This window comes from Hyperolius riggenbachi, chromosome 7, assembly GCF_040937935.1.
Source record: "Hyperolius riggenbachi isolate aHypRig1 chromosome 7, aHypRig1.pri, whole genome shotgun sequence".
In the NCBI taxonomy this organism is placed as follows: Eukaryota; Metazoa; Chordata; class Amphibia; order Anura; family Hyperoliidae; genus Hyperolius; species Hyperolius riggenbachi.
Window position 1 is genome coordinate 10092531 of NC_090652.1, and position 23709 is coordinate 10116239.

The 23709-nt window shown below is 44.5% G+C and overlaps 1 protein-coding gene across 1 annotated transcript in view; it reads right to left on the reverse strand.

Annotated features, from left to right (window-relative positions):
- Positions 1–22135, reverse strand: part of PDIA2 (protein disulfide isomerase family A member 2) — a 54086-nt gene extending 31951 nt beyond the window's left edge. The window contains exons 1-3 of the mRNA XM_068246429.1: positions 21925–22135; positions 15878–16084; positions 5521–5654 (exon numbers count right to left, since the gene is read on the reverse strand). Of these exons, the coding sequence (XP_068102530.1) occupies positions 5521–5654; positions 15878–16084; positions 21925–22135 (552 nt within the window). The remainder of the gene's footprint in view (positions 1–5520; positions 5655–15877; positions 16085–21924) is intronic.
- Positions 22136–23709: the final 1574 nt, after the last annotated feature.

Below are 23709 nucleotides of genomic sequence, written 5' to 3' on the forward strand. Positions count from 1 at the left end.
AAGAGGTCTGGGCTTCTATTCTCAGATATTCCTGGTAAAAAAGAAGTCAGGAGAGCTCAGGCCAGTGTTAGACTTAAAGCGACTAAACAAATTTGTTCAGGTGCCAAAGTTCAAGATGGAGACACTCACTTCAGTCGTTATGTCTATCCAGCCAGGAGATTGGATGTGTTCAATAGATCTGAAGGACGCGTATTTCCATGTGCCAGTCCATCGTTCGATGCAGAAGTATCTTCGTTTTGCGGTCGGTCATCTTCACCTTCAGTTCGTTTGCCTTCCTTTTGGCCTTGCAACATCGCCCCGCACTTTTTCGAAGGTTTTGCTAGCCGTGATCTCGTTCGTTCGGTTACAGGAAATACGCGTCCTTCACTATTTGGACGACATCATTCTCCTGGCCTCCTCACGGTCAGTCCTATTGGAACATCAAAAATTGTTAGTCAACACTCTTCAGGAGTTCGGGTGGATAGTGAATCCCAAAAAGAGCCAATTGGTTCCCACCCAGAGGATGCTCTTCTTAGGGGCAATTCTGGACACGGTGCAGAATTCAATCTCTCTTCCAGAGGAGAAGATAGTTTCCCTAAAGTTTTTGTTGATAGAGCTTCTCAAGCATCGCTATGTTGCAGCCAGAAAATGTCTGTCAGTGATCAGAATAATGTCTTCTATGATACCAATGGTGTGCTGGGCCCATTGGAATCTGCGCCAGTTTCAGATCAACTTCCTAAAGCAATGGAACAAGGTGGATCTGGGTCAAGCAATTTGGCTTCCATGCAAGGTGAAGAAATCTCTCAGATGGTGGTTGAATCGGGACAATTTAGGTCGATCCAGGCCTCTGCAACAACCGCATTGGGCCATAGTGACGACAGATGCCAGTCAGTTAGGCTGGGGTGCTGTTTATCACGACATGTATGTCCAGGGTGTCTGGAGCCAACGCATGAAGGTAGTTTCCAACATCTTAGAGTTGAGAGCAGTTTATCTGGCGCTGGAACATTTCTTACCTTATCTAAAAGGGAAACCAGTATTAGTGAAAGTGGACAATGTCTCGGCTGTATCGTACCTGAAAAGACAAGGGGGAACTCACAGTATGTCTCTGATGAAGGAGATGTCTCAGATTATGGAGTTGGCTCAAAACAACTTTCTGGATCTATCAGCAGTGTATCTCCCGGGGTCACAGAATCTGCAGGCGGATTTCCTGTCAAGGAACCAGGTAGACAACAACGAGTGGTCCCTGCATCCGAGAGCTTTCCAGCAGTTAGTGCGGACATGGGGTATGCCTCAGATCGACTTATTTGCCTCGGCAAAGAACAACAAGGTACCCCTTTACTTCTCGAGGGGTCTGGACCGGAAGGCGTTGGGCATGGATGCCTTAACTCAAGTGTGGCGTTTCAAGAGGGCGTACGCCTTTCCCCCAACTCCTTTGATTTTCAAATTTCTTCAGAAGCTGAGTCACCTAAAATTGACAGTGTTAGCAGTGATACCCTGGTGGCCGGCAAGGCCCTGGTTTCCGCTGTTACTGCAGATGAGTACCCAGGATCCCATTCAACTTCCGGATCTGCCCAACCTGCTATCGCAGGGAATGGTGTTCCATCAGAACCCTCGGTCTTTACATCTAATGGGGTGGAATTTGAGAGGGCTAGGCTGTTAGCGGAAGGTTGTTCCCCTGAGGTAGTGTCTACATTGTTAAAAGCCAAAAGACCATCCACAGTAGCTTCCTATGACAGAATATGGAGGAAATTTACAGAATTTTCCATTCAACGAAATTTTAACGTCAATGACTTTAATGTATGCAATCTGTTGGCTTTCTTACAGAACGGACTGGAATTGCCCCTGGCATATTCTACGTTAAAGAGGCAAGTTTCAGCAATTTCCTCAATCTCAGGAGTTGTGTGGGCAGAGAAGCCCTTGATTAGACAGTTCTTTAAAGCAGCAATTAAGCTGAAGCCACCAGTTAAGCCAAGATTCCCCAAATGGGACCTTCCATTAGTTTTGGATGTCATGACATCTTCCTCAGAGTGGCAAAATCATTCTGCTTCATTAAGAAATTTAACATATAAGACAGCATTTCTGATTGCAATTACATCGGGACGAAGGATGTCTGAATTACAAGCCCTGTCATGTAAGGAGCCCTTTTTAGTGTTCTATGACGACAGGTTAGTACTTTATCCTGTGCAATCTTTTCTTCCAAAAGTAGCCTCAGTTAGACACATAAATCAGGAATGGACTCTTCCAAGCTTCAGACTACAGGAAAATCCGGAGTCTTTGCATCCCTTGGACATTCCTTCCCTAGTCAGGGCATATTTGGAGGCTACCAAAGACTTCCGGGACTCAGATCGCCTTTTTATAATCCCTTCTGGTCACAGGAAGGGAAAGGCGGCCACTACAAGAACTATTGCAAGTTGGGTTGTGAACTCGATCCAGAAGGCATATAAGTCTAAAGGCTTAGAGCCTCCACAGGACATTATTGCCCACTCTACAAGGAGTGTGTCCTCCTCATGGGCAGCTTACAGTAAAGTTTCTTTATTAACTGTATGTAAGGCAGCCAATTGGGCCTCTAACCATACTTTTCTTAAGCATTATTGTATTGACTTTGCAGCCCTTTCTTCTGTTAATTTTGGGAAAGCTATTATTTCCTCTGCTGTCAATAATGCTATTTAAGGATGTATTATGTTTTTGTGTGAATTAAATTGGGTGATTAGCAGTATACCCACCCATGGTCTGTCTAGTTATTGCCCATACGTATGCTGACATGGTAAACACCAGGGAATATGGAAAACTGTATACTCACCTTCGGTAGTTTTCCTTTCCTGGTGTTTCCCATGTCAGCATACGGGCCCGCCCTATGCTGTCGGCTCGTTCTAGTTACTTAGAATGATGGCATGGGGCTAGTCTAGGCTATTTAATATCTAAGGACGTCCTACTAGGGCAAAGGAGGTGGGGCTTTGCCCATACGTATGCAGACATGGGAAACACCAGGAAAGGAAAACTACCGAAGGTGAGTATACAGTTTTCCATATTCTCTGCACCCTCTTCCATCTTATGCTGTCTATCCCTCCCCCTCTCTGTTCCTCTACCCCCCTCTTACATCTTATGCTGCCTCTCCCTCTCCACTCTTTCCCTCTGCTCGGATTACGTGTATTTTCTGGTGAAACGCTTCCACATTACAATTATTTTCTGACAACGCTGCCCCATTCCGATTATTTTCTGGTGAAACGCTGCTACCCTATGATTAATTTCTGGTGAAATGCTGCTGCAATAAGTGTATTTTCTGGTGAAACGCTGCCACCTTACGAATATTTTCCGGTGAACTGCTGCTGCAATAAGTGTATTTTCTGGTGAAACACTGCCACATTACGATTATTTTCTGGTGAATTACGATTCTGAATTCCGATAATTACTATTATTTTCTGATGAAACACTGCCGCATTATGATTATTTTCTGGTGAAACGATGCTGCATTATGATTATTTTCCTGGAGGGGAGGGGCTTGGGGGGGGGGGGGGGGCGCCACAGGTTTTCTCGCCTGGAGTGACAAAATGACTAGAGGCACCCCTGGTGATAAGTTTTCATAGTGAGAGTGTTTATCACTCCAGTCCTTACGTTTATCACCTCTGTAGTTGTTCTCACATGCAGTAGATAGGGAGAGGAGGAGCACACGCAAGCAGGATGTAGCTGCACCCCTCCTGCTACCTCCTCTGCTAGCATGATTACAGCTAGTCTGCAGGTGCTATGTATGGCAGCCAGGGAAGGAGGTGCTGTGTATGACAGCCAGGGAAGAGGAGAGAGACACACACACACACACACACACATACCTGGGTTTGAATCCTGGCTAGGGTCAGTACCTGTTCAGTAAGAAGTCCTTGGGCAAGACTTCCTAACACTGCAGGGTGGCCCCTTGAAGGTGCCCTTAGTGGCTGCAGCTCTTGATCGCTTTGAGTCGAACAACAGAAAAGCGCTATACAAATGTTAGGATAGGATAGAGTGTCTGTGTTTGTGTGTGCGTCTGTGGCTGTGTATACTTACATACATACATGTCTCTCTCTCTCTCTCTCTCTCTCTCTCTCTCTCTGTGTGCCTGCTGTGTATGTCTTGCTATATTGCGTCCCTTTTTGTATAAAATGCTAAAAAATAAAGCAGACAACAGAATCCTCTATTCTATATTTCAGTCTCTAGTAACACTACACTGAACATCAGCTCAGGCCAGGTGATAACTCCTCACGCACTTTGCAGTTGTTATCACTTGCATTCCTCTCTACGAAATAACATCCTGTCTTTAGGATTCAGTCATTAATTTAAGGATTCAATTGTTAACATTAGGAATCACTACTTAACATAAGGACAGAAGCCTTATTTTAAGGAATGCATGGGGTAAATTGCTTAGTGAATACTAAGGCCTCGATTCATCAAGACTTATCAAATCGGTTACCGACAGCTCGGTAAAATACAGAACTCGATAAGTTGATTTCAGGATTCATCAAAGTTATCTACAGCTGTTAGCGAGCATTTGGTAATCATTCGGTAATGATGCGATAAAACGGAAGAAAGTGCAATTCATGAAAATGAAAGTGGGCGTGGTTTACCGTTACATTTAGGATTAGTTATCTCCTTCACTGCTCTGTCGTTATTCCTGTCAGATCATAGCTGACAGAGAAGATGGAGCCATTTGAAGTGGTTATGTATCAGCTGAGAGTGATTCAAAGGCGCAGAAGGGCAAGAATAAGGTCTAGAACCAGATCAATTTGCAAGAGAATGGATTTATTTGCGATACCAGGACATCAGCATTTCTCTTGAATCATCTTGTAAGAGAACACAGGCAGTGCCAGGGTTAATTAGATTGCTAGCTGCACTACATTTTTTTTTAGAAAAGGCTCCTATCAAGCCGCAACTGGCGAAATTGTGGGATTGTCCCAAACCACTTTCAGAATCCTGGTCCAGGTGTTAAGCCCTATTCAGAATGTTGCTACGTAGTGTTCAAAGGACTGCCTTTTACCCACAATTCCATGGGAATCTTATGGCCTTGTGTTAAATTACCGCTGTAAAATGGAAATATCGACACGTTACATTGTTATCGAATTCACACCGAAGGCAGAAAAACCTTGATGAATACAACTAGAAATCAATAAACTTTGAATTCAGTAATTTAACGAACTGGAAAAAGTTATCGCAAAGACAATGATGAATCAAGGCCATGATTTACCACCATGGTGATAACAGTAAAAACAGTTCAGAATCGTTATTAAAGACAGGAGATGAGCTTAGTGAATTGTGGCCAAGGTTGTAATTGGCTCTTGGATGTCAGCCTGGCCACACACAGAGCTGCACTCTTCCACCTCTGTCGCTGCACTTATCCTTTAACATTCCTAAGTCTGTGTTACTGATAGAGGGAAGTTCAAGGAAAGCTGCCTGACTAGCTTGCAGCGCTAATATTGATTTTCCAGTTATTTCCTAGCCTGCCCTAGAAGAAGCGTCAGCTCACCTGCAGAGACAGAGGCTCATTTCAGAGAGAGAGAGAATTGCAGCGAGACTTGCCTGGAAGAACGCGATGACGGGCGACTCCTGAGACGCGATGAAGTCCTCGGCTTCGGCCACGGATTCGAGGACAGAGACGGCGGGCTCCATCCTTCTCTGCATCCATTTAATGAATCCCTCTGCGTCTCTTCTTCCTGATGAGAACAAAGGTACCCACACACATTAGATACATGCCGATAACGACAATTTTTGGCCTTTCCGATTTGTGTACAATGTACGGCTAACATCGCTTCAGATAAACCCGCGGCAATGACAGCCAGAGCCACTTACAGGGCATCACAGGGGGTAGGGGTGTATTGGGCCTGAGTGAATCTGCGGCCCGGGGAACAGTGCAACACACACCGGGCCACAGACAGCTGCAGTATACCAATGTGGGTATCCCCCATAGCAAAAGGATTTATACTTACCTAGAGCTTCCTCCAGCTCCCTCCGTGTCTGTTTGGTCCCCTCCGTTCTGCCGCTGTGGAGTATGCAATCAGGTAGAATTGCGGGCCACTGTGCATGCGCAGTCACAGCCTTGGCCGGAAGCATCCTGCGCAAGTGAAGTTACAGTCTTAACAAGCATGCTCAGAACACTCCCGGTCACAGGGACATGATTGGGGGGTACTAGTAGTCCGTGACTCAGCCAAGTCGTAGACTTTACAGAGCTTACATTAATACAATAGACAGGCCCGTCAGGACAACGAGGGAGCAGAAGGACAACAGGGGGCTTTAAAGGATACCCGAAGTGACATGTGACATGATGAGATAGACATGGGTATGTACAGTGCCTAGCACACACATAACTAGGCTGTGTTCCTTTTTTTCTTTCTCTGCCTGAAAGAGTTAAAAATCAGGTATGTAAGTGGCTGACTCAGTCCTGATTCAGACAGGAAGAGACTACAATGTGACCCTCAGTGATAAGAAATTCCAACTATAAAACACTTTCCTAGCAGAAAATGGCTTCTGAGAGCAAGAAAGAGATAACGTGGGGAATTTCTTATCAGTGAGGGTCACACACTAGTCACTTCCTGTCTGAGTCAGGACTGAGTCAGCCACTTACATACCTGATATTTAACTCTTTCAGACAGAGAAAGAAAAAAAAGGAACACAGCATAGTTATTTGTGTGCTAGGCACTGTACATACACATGTCTATCTCATCATGTCACATGTCACTTCAGGTATCCTTTAAGAAACTCCAGGTAAGTATAAATCCTTTTGCTATCATTGTCTAAGGTACACTTTAACCACTTGAGGACCGCCCCCAGCCGATGGGCGGCGGCAAAGTCCGGGCCCAAACGACCGCAATACGCCCATCGGCGGGGGCGGCTGCGTGGGTGGCTATGCGGCGATCGCGTCATTCGTGACGCGATCAGCCGCCGGGGACTGGCTCCGCCCACCGCTCGTAGTAACCCGCCGGCCGTTCGGAAGCGCCGGCGGGTTACTAGCACCCGGATCGCCGCATGGAAATAGTATAATAGGCTTTGTAATGTATACAAAGCCTATTATACTGGCTGCCTCCTGCCCTGGTGGTCCCAGTGTCCGAGGGACCACCAGGGCAGGCTGCAGCCACCCTAGTCTGCACCCAAGCACACTGATTTCCCCCCCCCCTGCCCCCTGATCGCCCACAGCACCCCTCAGACCCCCCCCTGACCACCCCCCAGACCACTGTTTGCACCCAGTCACTCCCCTAATCACCCATCAATCACTCCCTGTCACTATCTGTCAACGCTATTTTTTTTTTTATCCCCCCCCCCTGCCCACTGCCCCCTCCTGATCACCCCCCCACCCCTCAGATTCTCCCCAGACCCCCCCCAGACCCCTCCCCCCGTGTACTGTATGCATCTATCCCCCCCTGATCACCTGTCAATCACCTGTCAATCACCCGTCAATCACCCGTCAATCACCAGTCAATCACCCCCTGTCTCTGCTACCCATCAATCAGCCCCTAACCAATCTGATCACCCACCCACACCAATAGATCGCCCGCAGATCCGACATCAGATCACCTCCCAAATCCATTGTTTACATCTATTCTCTCCTCTAAACACCCACTAATTACCCATCAATCACATATCAATCACCCCCTATCACCACCTGTCACTGTTACCCATCAGATTAGACCCTAATCTACCCCTTGCGGGCACCCAATCACCCGCCCACACGCTCAGATTGCCCTCAGACCCCCCTTTATCAATTCGCCAGTGCAATATTTACATCTGTTATTCCCTGTAATAACCCACTGATCACCTGTCAATCACCTATCAATCACCCCCTGTCACTGCCACCCATCAATCACCCCCTGTCACTGCCACCCATCAATCAGCCCCTAACCTGCCCCTTGCGGGCAATCTGATCACCCACCCACACCAATAGATCGCCCGCAGATCCGACATCAGATCACCTCCCAAATCCATTGTTTACATCTATTCTCTCCTCTAAACACCCACTAATTACCCATCAATCACCTATCAATTACCCCCTATCACCACCTGTCACTGTTACCCATCAGATTAGACCCTAATCTACCCCTTGCGGGCACCCAATCACCCGCCCACACGCTCAGATTGCCCTCAGACCCCCCTTTATCAATTCGCCAGTGCAATATTTACATCTGTTATTCCCTGTAATAACCCACTGATCTCCTGTCAATCACCTATCAATCACCCCCTGTCACTGCCACCCATCAATCACCCCCTGTCACTGCCACCCATCAATCAGCCCCTAACCTGCCCCTTGCGGGCAATCTGATCACCCACCCACACCAATAGATCGCCCGCAGATCCGACATCAGATCACCTCCCAAGTGCAGTGTTTACATCTCTTCTCTCCTCTAAACACCCACTAATTACCCATCAATCACCCCCTATCACCACCTGTCACGGTTACCCATCAGATTAGACCCTAATCTGCCCCTTGCGGGCACCCAATCACCCGCCCACACCTCAGAACGTCCTCAGACCCCAGCCCTGATCACCTCGCTAGTGCATTGCTTGCATCTATTTCCCCCCTCTAATCACACCTTGAGACACCCATCAATCACCTCCTGTCACCCCCTAGCACACCTACCCATCAGATCAGGCCCTAATTTGCCCCGTGTGGGCTCCTGATCACTCGGCCAAACCCTCAGGTCCCCCTCAGACCCCCTTCCGATCACCTCCCCAGTGCATTGATTGCATCTATTTTCCCCTCTAACCGCCCCCTGAGACACCCATCAATTACCTCCTGTCACCCCCTAGCACTCCTATCCATCAGATCAGGCCCAAAACATCCTATCATCTAAGAGGCCACCCTGCTTATGACCGGTTCCACAAAATTTGCCCCCTCATAGACCACCTGTCATCAAAATTTGCAGATGCTTATACCCCTGATCAGTCATTTTGAGAAATTTGGTTTCCAGACTACTCACAGTTTTGGGCCCGTAAAATGCCAGGGCAGTATAGGAACCCCACAAGTGACCCCATTTTAGAAAGAAGACACCCCAAGGTATTCTGTTAGGTGTATGATGAGTTCATAGAAGATTTTATTTTTTGTCACAAGTTAGCGGAAATTGATATGTATTGTTTTTTTTTTCACAAAGTGTCATTTTCCGCTAACTAGTGACAAAAAAAAAATCTTCTATGAACTCACCATACTCCTAACAGAATACCTTGGGGTGTCTTCTTTCTAAAATGGGGTCACTTGTGGGGTTCCTATACTGCCCTGGCATTTAAGGGGCCCTAAACCGTGAGCAGTAGTCTAGAATCCAAAGGCCTCAAAATGACCTGTGAATAGGACGTTAGGCCCCTTAGCGCACCTAGGTTGCAAAAAAGTGTCACACATGTGGTATCGCCGTACTCAGAAGAAGTAGTATATTGTGTTTTGGGGTGTATTTTTACACATACCCATGCTGGGTGGGAGAAATCTCTCTGTAAAAGGACAATTGTGTGTAAAAAAAAATCAAACAATTGTCATTTACAGAGATATTTCTCCCACCCAGCATGGGTATGTGTAAAAATACACCCCAAAACACATTATACTACTTCTCCTGAGTACGGCGGTACCACATGTGTGGCACTTTTTTGCACCCTAAGTGCGCTAAGAGGCCCAAAGTCCAATGAGTACCTTTAGGATTTCACAGGTCATTTTGCGACATTTGGTTTCAAGACTACTCCTCACGGTTTAGGGCCCCTAAAATGCCAGGGCAGTATAGGAACCCCACAAATGACCCCATTTTAGAAAGAAGACACCCCAAGGTATTCCGTTAGGAGTATGGTGAGTTCATAGAAGATTTTATTTTTTGTCATAAGTTAGCGGAAAATGACACTTTGTGAAAAAAAACAATTAAACTCAATTTCCGCTAACTTGTGACAAAAAAAAAAAGTCTTCTATGAACTCACCATCCTCCTAACGGAATACCTTGGGGTGTCTTCTCTCTAAAATGGGGTAATTTGTGGGGTTCCTATACTGTCCTGGCATTTTAGGGGCCCTAAACCGCGAGGAGTAGTCTTGAAACGAAATTTCTCAAAATGACCTGTGAAATCCTAAAGGTACTCATTGAACTTTGGGCCCCTTAGCGCAGTTAGGGTGCAAAAAAGTGCCACACATGTGGTATCGCCGTACTCAGGAGAAGTAGTATAATGTGTTTTGGGGTGTATTTTTCCACATACCCATGCTGAGTGGCAGAAATATCTCTATAAATAGACAATTGTGTGTAAAAAAAATAAAACAATTGTCATTTATGGAGATATTTCTCCCACCCAGCATGGGTATGTGTAAAAATACACCCCAAAACACATTATACTACTTCTCCTGAGTACGGCAATACCACATGTGTGGCACTTTTTTGCAGCCTAACTGCGCTAAGGGGCCAAAAGTCCAATGAGCATCTTTAGGCTTTACAGGGGTGCTTACAATTAGGCACCCCCCAAAATGCCAGGACAGTGAACACACCCCACAAATGACCCCATTTTGGAAAGTAGACACTTCAAGGTATTCAGAGAGGAGCATAGTGAGTCCGTGGCAGATTTCATTTTTTTTTGTTGCAAGTTAGAAGAAATGGAAACTTTTTTTTTTCCTTTTTTTTGTCAGAAAGTGTCATTTTCCGCTAACTTGTGACAAAAAATAAAATCTTCTATGAACTCACCATGCCTCTCACTGAATACTTTGGGATGTCTTCTTTCCAAAATGGGGTCATTTGGGGGGTATTTGTACTATCCTGGAATTTTAGCCCCTCATGAAACCTGACAGGTGCGCAGAAAAGTCAGAGATGCTTGAAAATGGGAAAATTCACTTTTGGCACCATAGTTTGTAAACGCTATAACTTTTACCCAAACCAATAAATATACACTGAATGGGTTTTTTTTAATCAAAAACATGTTTGTCCACATTTTTCGCGCTGCATGTATACAGAAATTTTACTTTATTTGAAAAATGTCAGCACAGAAAGTTAAAAAAATCATTTTTTTGCCAAAATTCATGTCTTTTTTGATGAATATAATAAAAAGTAAAACTCGCAGGAGCAATCAAATAGCATCAAAAGAAAGCTGTATTAGTGACAAGAAAAGGAGGTAAAATTCATTTAGGTGGTAGGTTGTATGACCGAGCATTAAACCGTGAAAGCTGCAGTGGTCTGAATGGAGAAAAAGGCTCTGGTCCTTAAGGGGCGAAAAGACTGTGGTCCTGAAGTGGTTAAGCATCCAACAACATGTTGGATCCTCAGTGACCTCCGACATTCGAGCATGCCTGATCGCAATGTCATTTTTGACCACGAAAAGGCATTCTGCCGATTTCCACCATCCGCCTGCCTCTATGGCAACAGGACGATTGATTGAATCATTAGAAAAATCGAACCAATATACCATATACTTATTTCTCCAAAAATTTCAAAAAGTCTGATAACATAAAACATTCAGTTTTTGTATTTTTTTCCCCAACACATCACATGGAATAATCAATAAGGTTTTTTTTTCACGATAGAATTAAAGACATGTATTACTTTTTTATTCAGTCAGTCTTTTTTATTGAAAAAAGTGGAACAATCAATTGACTTGGTCGAATTGATTGTATGGTCAACCGAATGCAAATCATTTTGAGTTGAGGCGTGGAATTGGGCAAGATGATTGCGGTGGCTGATTATTTTTATTGGTCCAATTCTAAGTGGCGTAATTTAGCATACAATAGACCTATAATTTGCACAATCTTACAATTACAAGCAGCGCAGTCACAATCTCTCATCTTATGCTGGGCATACACGGCTCAATTTTGCCGCTCGATTCTCCAGCCTGATTGATTCCCCGCTCGATTCCACAGGCGATTCTCTTATGCTCGTTTTTCTTATCTTTTTGCATTGTCCTCACTGCGGAATCGAGCGGGAAAATGATCGGGCGGGAGATCGGACAGATCGGAAATGATTTATCGAGCCATCTAAATGGCTCAGAATCGAGCCGAGTATTCCCAGCATCAGGCGGAGTACACACGTCCAACAAGCACACGACCAACATGACGACCTCATCAACCACGCAACAAAACTTTGACACAACCTTTATGTCCTTGAGCGTCTGGTTCACAAACACCTGACCCAGTACCTCAATGCCAACTCACTACTAGACCCACTGCAATCTGGATTTCGGCCTGTCCACTCAACCGAAACTGCTCTCACCAAAGTGGTCAATGACCTTGCCTTAGCTAAAGCTGAAGGTAAATACTCCATTCTCCTCCTCCTTGATCTTTCAACAGCTTTTGATACAGTAGATCATCCCCTACTCCTCCAGACAGTCCCTCCAGTCCATGGGCATTCACAATCTTGCCCTGTCCTGGCTTTCATCCTACCTTTCCAAACGCTCCTTCACGACCTCCTTCAATGAGTCCTCATCCACCCCCAACCACCTCTCAGTGGGAGTCCCCCAAGGCTCGGTCCTTGCCCCCCTACTGTTCTCCCTATACACATCCTCCATTGGCAGGTTATCTCCTCCATGGGTTTTAACTATCATCTGTATGCAGATGACACCCAAATCTACCTCCACACCCCTGACATATCCACCACTACCATGGACAAGGTCTCCTCCTGCCTATCTGCCATCTCCTCCTGGATGTCCGCTAGGTTCCTGAAACTAGATCTAGGCAAAACGGAATTTATGATCTTCCCACCCCGGCCATCCATGAACCTCCCAGATGTGCAGGTCACTGTTAACCACACTACCATTCGCCCTACCTCTCAAGCCCGCTGTCTGGGTGTCACCCTGGACTCCGCACTCTCCTTCACTTTCCACATCCAAAACCTCACTAAGTCCTGCAACTTCCACCTTCGTAACATCTGCAAGGGCCGCCCTTTCCTGACCTCTGCCACCACCAAACTCCTCATCCATGCCCTCATAATTTCCCGCCTTTACTGCAATGCCCTTCTGTCTGGTCTCCCTATGACCCGAATAGCCCCACTGCAGTCCATCATGAATGCGGCAGCCAGAATTATCCACTCCTCCCATCGCTCCACCAGGGCGGCTCCCCTCCGTTAATCCCTCCACTGGCTTCCTATCCAGTCCAGAATCAGATTCAAGATATTGTGTCTGACCTACAAATCCGTCCACAAAACCTGTCCAACCTACATTTCTGATCTTACTCAGAGATACACACCAAGTCGCTCCCTCCGCTCCTCCAATGAACTTCACCTGACCATCCCCCGCATCACCCAGTCCCATGCACACCTCCAGGACTTCTCAAGAGCCGCTCCAACACTATGGAACTCCCTACCTCCACCCATTAGGGCAGCCCCCTCCTTCAACACCTTCAAGAAGGCCCTCAAAACTCACCTTTTCACTCTGGCCTACCACCCCTCACAATTGCTCTAAACCCACAGCTGAACTCTGGTCCCCTACCGTTCGTGTCCCTACCTCTTCCTCTAGATTGTAAGCCTTTGGGCAGGGTCCTCCTCATTTTGTGTCCTACCTGATCATGCACCTCCATTACTGTGCACCCATGCTATGTATTTGAGTGAACCTAATTTGCCTAATCTCCATGCTCCATCCAGTGACTGACTAAGCATTACCTTGTACTCATACTGTGCTGTGTGATCTCCATGCTCCCCTCCAGTGACTGACTAAGCATTACCTTGTACTCATACTGTGCTGTGTGATCTCCATGCTCCCATCCAGTGACTGACTAAGCATTACCTTGTACTCATACTGTGCTGTGTAATCTCCATGCTCCCCTCCAGTGACTGACTAAGCATTACCTTGTACTCATACTGTGCTGTGTGATCTCCATGCTCCCCGGTAACAGTAAATTCGGGCGCCTGAGGCAAGTGGACAAATCGGGCGCCGCCATTCACTCCCATAATAAATATCGTTTAATGGGCGCCCGACAGGAAAAAAGGGCGCCGGAGAAAAATAACGTTTTATAAGCGGCGCCCGGAGACTTTTACTGTTTTATAACTGCTTCTCATGATTACACATTATTTTATGATTTATAATTTTTTAAACATTATTTTTAAACGAAAAACAGTACAAGCTTTTTTAAAACATTATTTTTAAACGAAAAACAGCACAATATTTTTTTCACACGTTATTAATGCTTATCACAGGGGGGTCTTAGGTTTAGGCACCACCAGGGGGGTCTTAGGTTTAGGCACCAACAGGGGGGTCTTAGGTTTAGGCAGCAACAGGGGGGTCTTAGGTTTAGGCACCACCAGGGGGGTCTTAGGTTTAGGCACCACCAGGGGGGTCTTAGGTTTAGGCACCACCAGGGGGGTCTTAGGTTTAGGCACCACCAGGGGAGTCTTAGGGTTAGGCACCATCAGGGGAGTCTTAGGTTTAGGCACCACCAGGGGGGTCTTAGGTTTAGGCACCACCAGGGGGGTCTTAGGGTTAGGCACCATCAGGGGAGTCTTAGGTTTAGGCACCACCAGGGGGGTCTTAGGTTTAGGCACCAACAGGGGGGTCTTAGGTTTAGGCACCACCAGGGGAGTCTTAGGTTAAGGCACCACCAGGGGGGTCTTAGGTTTAGGCACCAACAGGGGGGTCTAGGGGTTAGGGGTAGGTACAGGGAGGGTTACTTACTTTTTTTTTTTAAACGTTATTATACGTTTCACTTTTTAAACGGAAGATTAACGTTTTCACAATTGCCAATTTCATGCACATTATTTAATGATTTATAACTTTATAAAACATTATTTTTAAACGAAATATAGTACATTATATTTTTAAACGTTATCCATGTTTATCGTTTAAAACCCCGCGCCCTTTTTTCCCAGCGCCCCTTTTTAACGTACGCATGCTCCCCTCCAGTGACTAAGCATTACCTTGTACTCATACTGTGCTGTGTGATCTCCATGCTCCATCCAGTGACTGACTAAGCATTACCTGGTACTCATACTATGGTGTGTGATCTGGTTTTCTTGTATTCCTGTATTGTCATTTTGCTGTATGTCACCCCTAAATATTGTCTGTAACCTAAGCTAATGTCCAGCGCTGCGTAATATGTTGGCGCTTTATAAATTCAATAAATAATAATAGTAATGTCCACTCAACCAAAACAACTAAAGGACCAACTCATTTACATACTGCGCACGCTAGAGGAATGACGGACTGCACTATACAGCCACATTAAAAACAAGTCGTTTAAACAACTTGTACACACATGGCCAACTGCACGATATCAGCACAATAGTCGTGTGAGTAGATCCGATGGTTGAAACGGGCAAACCGCCTTTCATCAGCTGGTCGTCTAGTTGTTTCCACGCGTCCACATGCCTGATTATCATCCAACAGATTAAAGTCAGACGATAATCAGGGAATTTGTCAAAGCGTGTGTATGGACCTTTGAGGCTCATACACACTTCAAACATAACGCACAACTAACCGCACAACATGACCAACCACACAAAAAGTTGTTTACACCACAAATACATACACACACTCCAATCAACTAAACAACCAACTACAGCCTCTTGCACACTACATGCGATTCCGATTTGCGATTTTGACGCGATTTTACATGCGATTCCAATGTATGATTTTGAATCGGTCCTGCATGCTGCGTTTTTTTTTCTGCGTTTTTTCTTCTTTTGTTGATAGAATCCAGGAAGAATCAGAATCGCAAATTGGAATTGTAAATCGGATTTGCGATTTGCAGTGTGCAAGAGGCCTTGCTTAAATACTATGTGCGCAAGCTAAACGACAAACATGTCCGCATTCAAAAACATCAAAGTTGTTCAGACGACTTGTACACATGTGGCCAACCTGCAGAATAGTTGAGCAGATTGTTTGGACGTGTGTATGAGCCTTTACTCAGCCAACGATTATAGTTTCCACTACAAACTACAGCAGGACTCCACTTATAAACAAAGCAGTAATAGCAGCATTGCACACGTTTGTCGTTAGTGATGTCACACTGTGTCGTTACCTCCGTAGTCGATGTGACCGGTTCTGTTGCCATCTTTGAAGAATTTGAGGGTGGGGTAACCGTTCACCCCAAACTCATCGCTCAGCTCTTTTTCCTCTGTGGCGTCCACTTTGGCGAGGCGGGCCTCTGCGGTCTGGTTCTTTAGGGCCTCGGCTGCCTGGCTGTACTTGGGGGCGAGTTCCTGGCAGTGCCCACACCATGGCGCGTCTGCAAATAACAACATATATCACCAAAGCCCATGGGAATTAAATCGGTTATAAATATTGATTTATATAACGCCAGTATCTTCCGATATCAATGACATGTGCATTATTCCAATGACACTTGCTGCTGCAGAAGATATATAAATACATAATAATAATATGGTAGGACATTACACTATGACTATGGTAGGGTTAGATTGTGAGCTCCTCTGAGGACAGTCAGTGACATGACTATGTACTCTGTAATGTGCTGCAGGAGGTGTCAGTGCTATATAAATACATAATAATAATATGGTAGGACATTAGACTATGACTATGGTAGGATTAGTGTGAGCTCCTCTGAGGACAGTCAGTGACATGACTATGTACTCTGTAATGTGCTGCAGAAGATGTCAGTGCTATATAAATACATAATAATAATATGGTAGGACATTACACTGACTATGGTAGGATTAGTGTGAGCTCCTCTGAGGACAGTCAGTGACATGACTATGTACCCTGTAATGTGCTGCAGAAGAGGTCAGCGCTATATAAATACATAATAATAATATTGTAGGACATTAGACTATGACTATGGTGGGATTAGATTGTGAGCTCCTCTGAGGACAGTCAGTGACATGACTATGTACTCTGTAATGTGCCGCAGAAGATGTCAGTGTTATATACATACATAATAATAACATGGTAGGACATTAGACTATGACTATGGTAGGATTAGAGTGTGAGCTCCTCTGAGGACAGTCAGTGACATGACTATGTACTCTGTAAAGTGCTGCAGAAGATGTCAGTGCTATATAAATACATAATAATAATATGGTAGGACATTAGACTATGACTATGGTAGGATTAGAGTGTGAGCTCCTCTGAGGACAGTCAGTGACATGACTATGTACTCTGTAAAGTGCTGCAGAAGATTTCAGTGCTATATAAATACATAATAATAATATGGTAGGACATTAGGCTATGACTATGGTAGGATAAGATTGTGAGGTTCTCTGAGGACAGTCAGTGACATGACTATGTACTCTGTAAAGTGCTGCAGAAGATGTCAGTGCTATATAAATACATAATAATAATATGGTAGGACATTAGACTATGACTATGGTAGGATTAGAGTGTGAGCTCCTCTGAGGACAGTCAGTGACATGACTATGTACTCTGTAAAGTGCTGCAGAAGATTTCAGTGCTATATAAATACATAATAATAATATGGTAGGACATTAGACTATGACTATGGTAGGATTAGATTGTGAGCTCCTCTGAGGACAGTCAGTGACATGACTATGTACTCTGTAATGTGCTGCAGAAGAGGTCAGCGCTATATAAATACATAATAATAATATGGTAGGACATTAGACTATGACTATGGTAGGATTAGTGTGAGCTCCTCTGAGGACAGTCAGTGACATGACTATGTACCCTGTAATGTGCTGCAGAAGAGGTCAGCGCTATATAAATACATAATAATAATATGGTAGGACATTAGACTATGACTATGGTAGGATTAGATTGTGAGCTCCTCTGAGGACAGTCAGTGACATGACTATGTACTCTGTAATGTGCTGCAGAAGATGTCAGTGCTCTATAAATACATCATAATAATACAGTATACACTGTGCTGCAGAACACACTGCGGTGGAGATCTGGGCTGTGAAATGCAGCAGCTGGAGGCTGAAGGTTGAGGAAGAGACCTTCACAGCAGGCTGCTCACCTGTCTGCTTCCCACAGAATTCCTCTGTGCTACAATCCTTGGTGCGCACAGTGAGCGTGGCAGCCAGAGAGGGCCAGATAGGAAATTGTGCACATTGCTGCCTCACCTACAGAAGTGTACAATGCAGCCACTTGGTAAGTCTGATAACCATGGCAACCAGCCTTCCACTGTCTATACAACACTTCTGATCGCATTTCTGCCGGCTCCAGTACTTTATACATATCGGTTCCAATGGCCATCCTGATTTCTTACATATGTGGCAAGAAAAACAGTCTGATATGTGTTTGATTCTATTTTTATTCCTCCTTCTTTACATTTAAAGGACAACTGTACTGAGAGGGATATGGAGGCTGCCATATTTCTTTCCTTTTAAGCAATACCAGTTGCCTGGCAGCCCTGCTGATCCTCTGCCTCTAATACTTTTAGCCATAGCCCCTGAACAAGCATGCAGCAGATCAGGGGTTTCTGACATTATTGACAGATATGACAAGATTAGCTGCATGCTTGTTTCTGGTGTGATTCAGACACTACTGCAGCCAAACAGACCAGCAGGGCTGCCAGGCAACCGGTATTGTTTAACAGGAAATAAATATGGCAGCCTCCATATCACTCTTGCTACAGTTGTCTTTTAAATTTTCAAACCACATTTAAAATATCTTTGGTTAAAAGTGATGGAATTGCCTTGTTCTGAATCACTGCAAAATTTAGAAAAGTTGGGATGGAATTGAGTGAAAAATCGTTACATGTATGAGCTCCACCCATGTCTGTGAAAAGCACTTTTTGATGCAAATGCGGGAGATACAGGTCCCCACTAATGATACAATATTGATTGTGCAATCTTACCAAATCTATGTAGTAGAAAGTGAAATTGAGAGAATATACTTTCACAAATACATTTGATAATCCCTAATATTACATAGAAGTGGGAAAATTGTACAATCGAGATTGTTTCATTGGTGGGCACTTTAGGCATGAGGCCTGGTAAACACCTTCAATGCTGATTTTACCGCCTTCATGTAAGAGCTTACCAACACAACCTGTTCATAGTATTCAAAATCTCTAGGCCCTCTTGCTACACGGAGGGGGTACAATTGGCCAATCAAAATTGGATGTGTGTACCAGACATTGATTGGCCAATGGTAGACACATTTTATCAATTCTATGTAGTGTGAGGGCCAAAAGATTGTGTAAGTAAGCTTTCACACTACCAGGAAGTGCTAAAATTGGTCTGTGATTGGCCAATCAAAATTGAAGTTGTGTACCAGGCTTTAGGCTGGGGCTACATTGGCTCAAAATAATAGATTTTCACTCTTAGAGTCTGCTACACACTTTCAATAATTATTGGCCAATCACTGACCAATTTTACCACCTCCATGTAGTATGAGGGCTTACCTACACAAACTGATCATATTATCTGTTGACCATCATACTACATGGAAGTTTATGGCTCTAGGAGTTAAGATGTTCCACTTCCATGTAGTGTGAGAGCTTACTTACACAATTTGTTGGCCAAAATACTATATGAAATTGATAAAATTGGCCTACCATTGGCCAATAAAGATTAGCCATGGAATTCAACTGGCAGACGGATCCTTCAGGCTGAAGGTCATCATCAGTACGGGGTATGGAGGACCATGGCTCTGTGGAAGCAAGGCGTGTAACAGCAGCAAGGCAAAGTCCCCCAGGAAGCATATGGAGATCCACCTGGATTTTTGTAATGGACCTAAACTGAACTATAAACTCTCCTAAAATGTCCAACCAAAGGAGGAAGAACAAAATCTGGAGAAGCTCCAACCTGAACCTGACTTCTGATCCAATGGGCTCTGCATACCTCATCTTCTCCTTCAGCCATAGCAGCATTGTGGCTACAGTGGTAATGACTACTGCTGACCAGAAATGGTCAACGGCGACATGCAAATAATTCCAGCTTCCAGCTCAATCATAGGCAGATTGGAATCGGGCAAATTGAGATCAGCAGGAAGTACAATTGACTGACTCAGTTCCAAGCTTCAGACAATGTCCAATAGATAAGCACCCAGGCTGCAATTATTTGCATCACACAGACCATGGACCTCAGTGACCATGGACCTCACTGACCATGGACCTCACTGACCATGGACCTCACAGACCATGGACCTCACTGACCATGGACCTCACTGACCATGGACCTCACTGACCATGGACCTCACTGACCATGGACCTCACTGACCATGGACCTCACTGACCATGGACCTCACTGACCATGGACCTCACAGACCATGGACCTCACAGACCATGGACCTCACTGACCATGGACCTCACAGACCATGGACCTCACTGACCATGGACCTCACTGACCATGGACCTCACTGACCATGGACCTCACTGACCATGGACCTCACTGACCATGGACCTCACTGACCATGGACCTCACTGACCATGGACCTCACAGACCATGGACCTCACTGACCATGGACCTCACTGACCATGGACCTCACTGACCATGGACCTCACTGACCATGGACCTCACTGACCATGGACCTCACTGACCATGGACCTCACTGACCATGGACCTCACTGACCATGGACCTCACAGACCATGGACCTCACAGACCATGGACCTCACTGACCATGGACCTCACTGACCATGGACCTCACTGACCATGGACCTCACTGACCATGGACCTCACTGACCATGGACCTCACTGACCATGGACCTCACTGACCATGGACCTCTACTCCACCATGTGTTTGAAGTCCCGTTGCTATGTGACTTGGCCACAATCTCCATCTGGATGTATGTTAGCTTTCACGGGCCCTTAATCAATTCACGGTTTCTCTTCGGAGATAATGTTTCATCTTCAATTTAAAATAACTTTTCAGCACTTGAAAAAGTGTCAAAAAGTTGGTGAAAAATTACCATCAAAATGATTCTTTTTTCTCGCTTGCTTGGTGCTTAAAAGGAATTTTACTGATAAGGTGTGAAAATATGACAATATCACCTAAGAGAAAACTTAGGAGAAAACGTGAATTGAATAATAGTCATGGCTGTGTAAGTTTGTATAAGCTCAGTCCCAACTTCCTCCTTCCTCTCATTACTAAAACCAGCCAGCTATGAGGCATGACAGGTCCTCATGACATCATCTCCTGGCCTCCTAGTCAACCAATGTGGAGCCAAATTAACGCGAACCTTTGCCAACCCTTTCACAATGGGAACTAGCCAGGCTCACAGTGGGCTGACCCCGGTAATCAACCCTCGTAGAAAGGGGTGGTCAATAAAACTGCACAACTTGTATCTGGGTTGGGTGCACTAGAAGTTCTGGAGGCACAGCATGGCCTTAGGGATTTAATGAAATGATCTACATAATATGTCCACTGCCCTTACATGCAGAATAGTTATTTTGACTTTTGGACCCACGCCAGCTGTTTGGTACTTTATAGTGCTTTCATTGCAGGATTATTTAAGGTCCATCACAGGAAATCCAGGTGGTTCCCCGTAGCTGAAATAGGTATGGCTATCTAACGATGTGGCCCTTTTCCACTTTCAAAACTTCTTGGTGTTAGAGTTGGGTTTTAAAAGGGACTTGTCTTAAAGGGCAACTGAAGTGAGAGGGATGTGAAGGCTGCCATATTTTTTTCCTTGTAATTAATACCAGTTGCCTGGCAGCCCTGTTGATCTTCTGGCATAAGTAGTCTCTGAGTCAGAACCCTGGAACAAGCATATGGCTAATCCAATAAAACTTGAGTACCTGATCTGCTGCATGCTTGTTCAGGGTCTATGGCTAAAACTATTAGAGACACAGGATCAGGAGAATTGTCGGGCACCTGCTTTTTTGTTTAAAAGGAAATAAATATGGCAGCTTCCATAGCCATCTCACCTCAGGTTCTCTTTAAAATATGTGTGAGATAGCACTGCCATCCCCATCCTTGCTCCGCCACTCACTAAAGTCCCTAATCTGGAACAAAACTGGCAACCGTTGCAGCACAGGTACATCTGACCAGCATGTTCATATCTCACCAAAAACATCCACACGATGATGAGGAAAGCCCTAAATCTTGTATATTGAAAAAGAAATCAATAAGTGTAGCTCCCATACATTCACCTTGAATGGTCTACATAAACATGAGAGATACGAGGCCTTCTAGATACTTACAAAATTCAACCAGGAGGTACTTGTAGGTCTTCAGAGCTTGGTCGAAGTTCCTCTTGTGCAGGAGAAGGACATGGTCCTCCTCAATGATGTCCTGAGTCTTCTCCTCACTGGAGCTCTCAGAGGACTCAGCAGAGGTGGCATTTTCTGAGCCATCAGCTCTTCCGAGGTAGAATGAGAAAAGGCCGAGCAGTAACAGGTGGGTCCACCTCATGGTGAGAGGAGGAAGAGGGGTCCGTCCCGAGAGCCTGTAGAAGCTTGAGAGGCTGTAGGTAAATACAGGGGGAGCAGATAAACCCTCTGAGGTGGTGACGCCGACATCTGCGGCACTCGTGGTGAATTGCTACTGGCTTCTCAAACACACATTATAGTTTGTTTAAATATTTACCTGGACCTATCAAACTTCGAGGCAACAGCTGCCAAATCCTGAAGGGCAAAAACTGCAGCAAGGTCCAGCTATGTAGCCACACAGGTAACTGTCTTCTACATTGCCAGTTCATTCATCATACATACAAAGTGATGAAATATATAGAAATCTTAAACATGCACGTGAGGTAGAGTTTTCTTTATATGCATTTAATGGAACAACATTTTTAATGAACTATTCAGAAAAACTATTAAAATTGTGTTTTTGCATAAATTAGAAAAGTATAATATATATTTATATAGCGTTGACATCTCCTGCAGCCCTTTCACACAGTATATGGTCTTTACAGAGTATTTTTTTTGAGAGTTTAGGGAATTCTACCATATTATTTATATAGCACTGACATCTTCTGCAGCCCATTACAGAGTACATAGTCATGTCACTGACTGTCCTCAGAGGAGCTCACAATCTAATCCTACCATAGTCATAGTATAAGGTCCTGCCATATTATTATAATGTATTTATATAGCACTGACATCTTCTGCAGCACTTTACAGAGTACATAGTCATGTCACTGACTGTCCTCAGAGGAGCTCACAGTCTAATCCTACCATAGTCATAGTCTAATGACCTACCATATTATTATTATGTATTTATATAGCACTGACATCTTCTGCAGCACATTACAGAGCACATAGTCATGTCACTGACTGTCCTCAGAGGAGCTCACAATCTAATCCTACCATAGTCATAGTCTAATGTCCTGCTATATTATTATTATGTATTTATATAGCACTGACTTCTTCTGCAGCACTTTACAGAGTACATAGTCATGTCACTGACTGTCCTCAGAGGAGCTCACAATCTAATCCCTACCATAGTTATTGTCTAATGTCCTACCATATTATTATTATGTATTTATATAGCACTGACATCTACAACACATTACAGAGTACATAGTCATGTCACTGACTGTCCTCAGAGGAGCGCACACTCTAATCCTACTATAGTCATAGTCTAATGTCCTACCATATTATTATTATGTATTTACAGGATCTTCTCAAAAAATTAGCATATTGTGATAAAGTTCATTATTTTCTGTAATGTACTGATTTAAACATTAGACTTTCATATATTTTAGATTGTAAAAGGCTTGAACTACTTCAGTTGTAGTGTAATGAATCTAAAATATATGAAAGTCTAATGTTTATCAGTACATTACAGAAAATAATGAACTTTATCACAATATGCTAATTTTTTGAGAAGATCCTGTATATTGCACTGACATCTTCTGCAGCACATTACAGAGTACATAGCCATGTCACTGACTGTCCTCAGAGGAGCTCACACTCTAATCCTACCATAGTCATAGTCTAAAGTCCTACCATATTATTATTATGTATTTATATAGCACTGACATC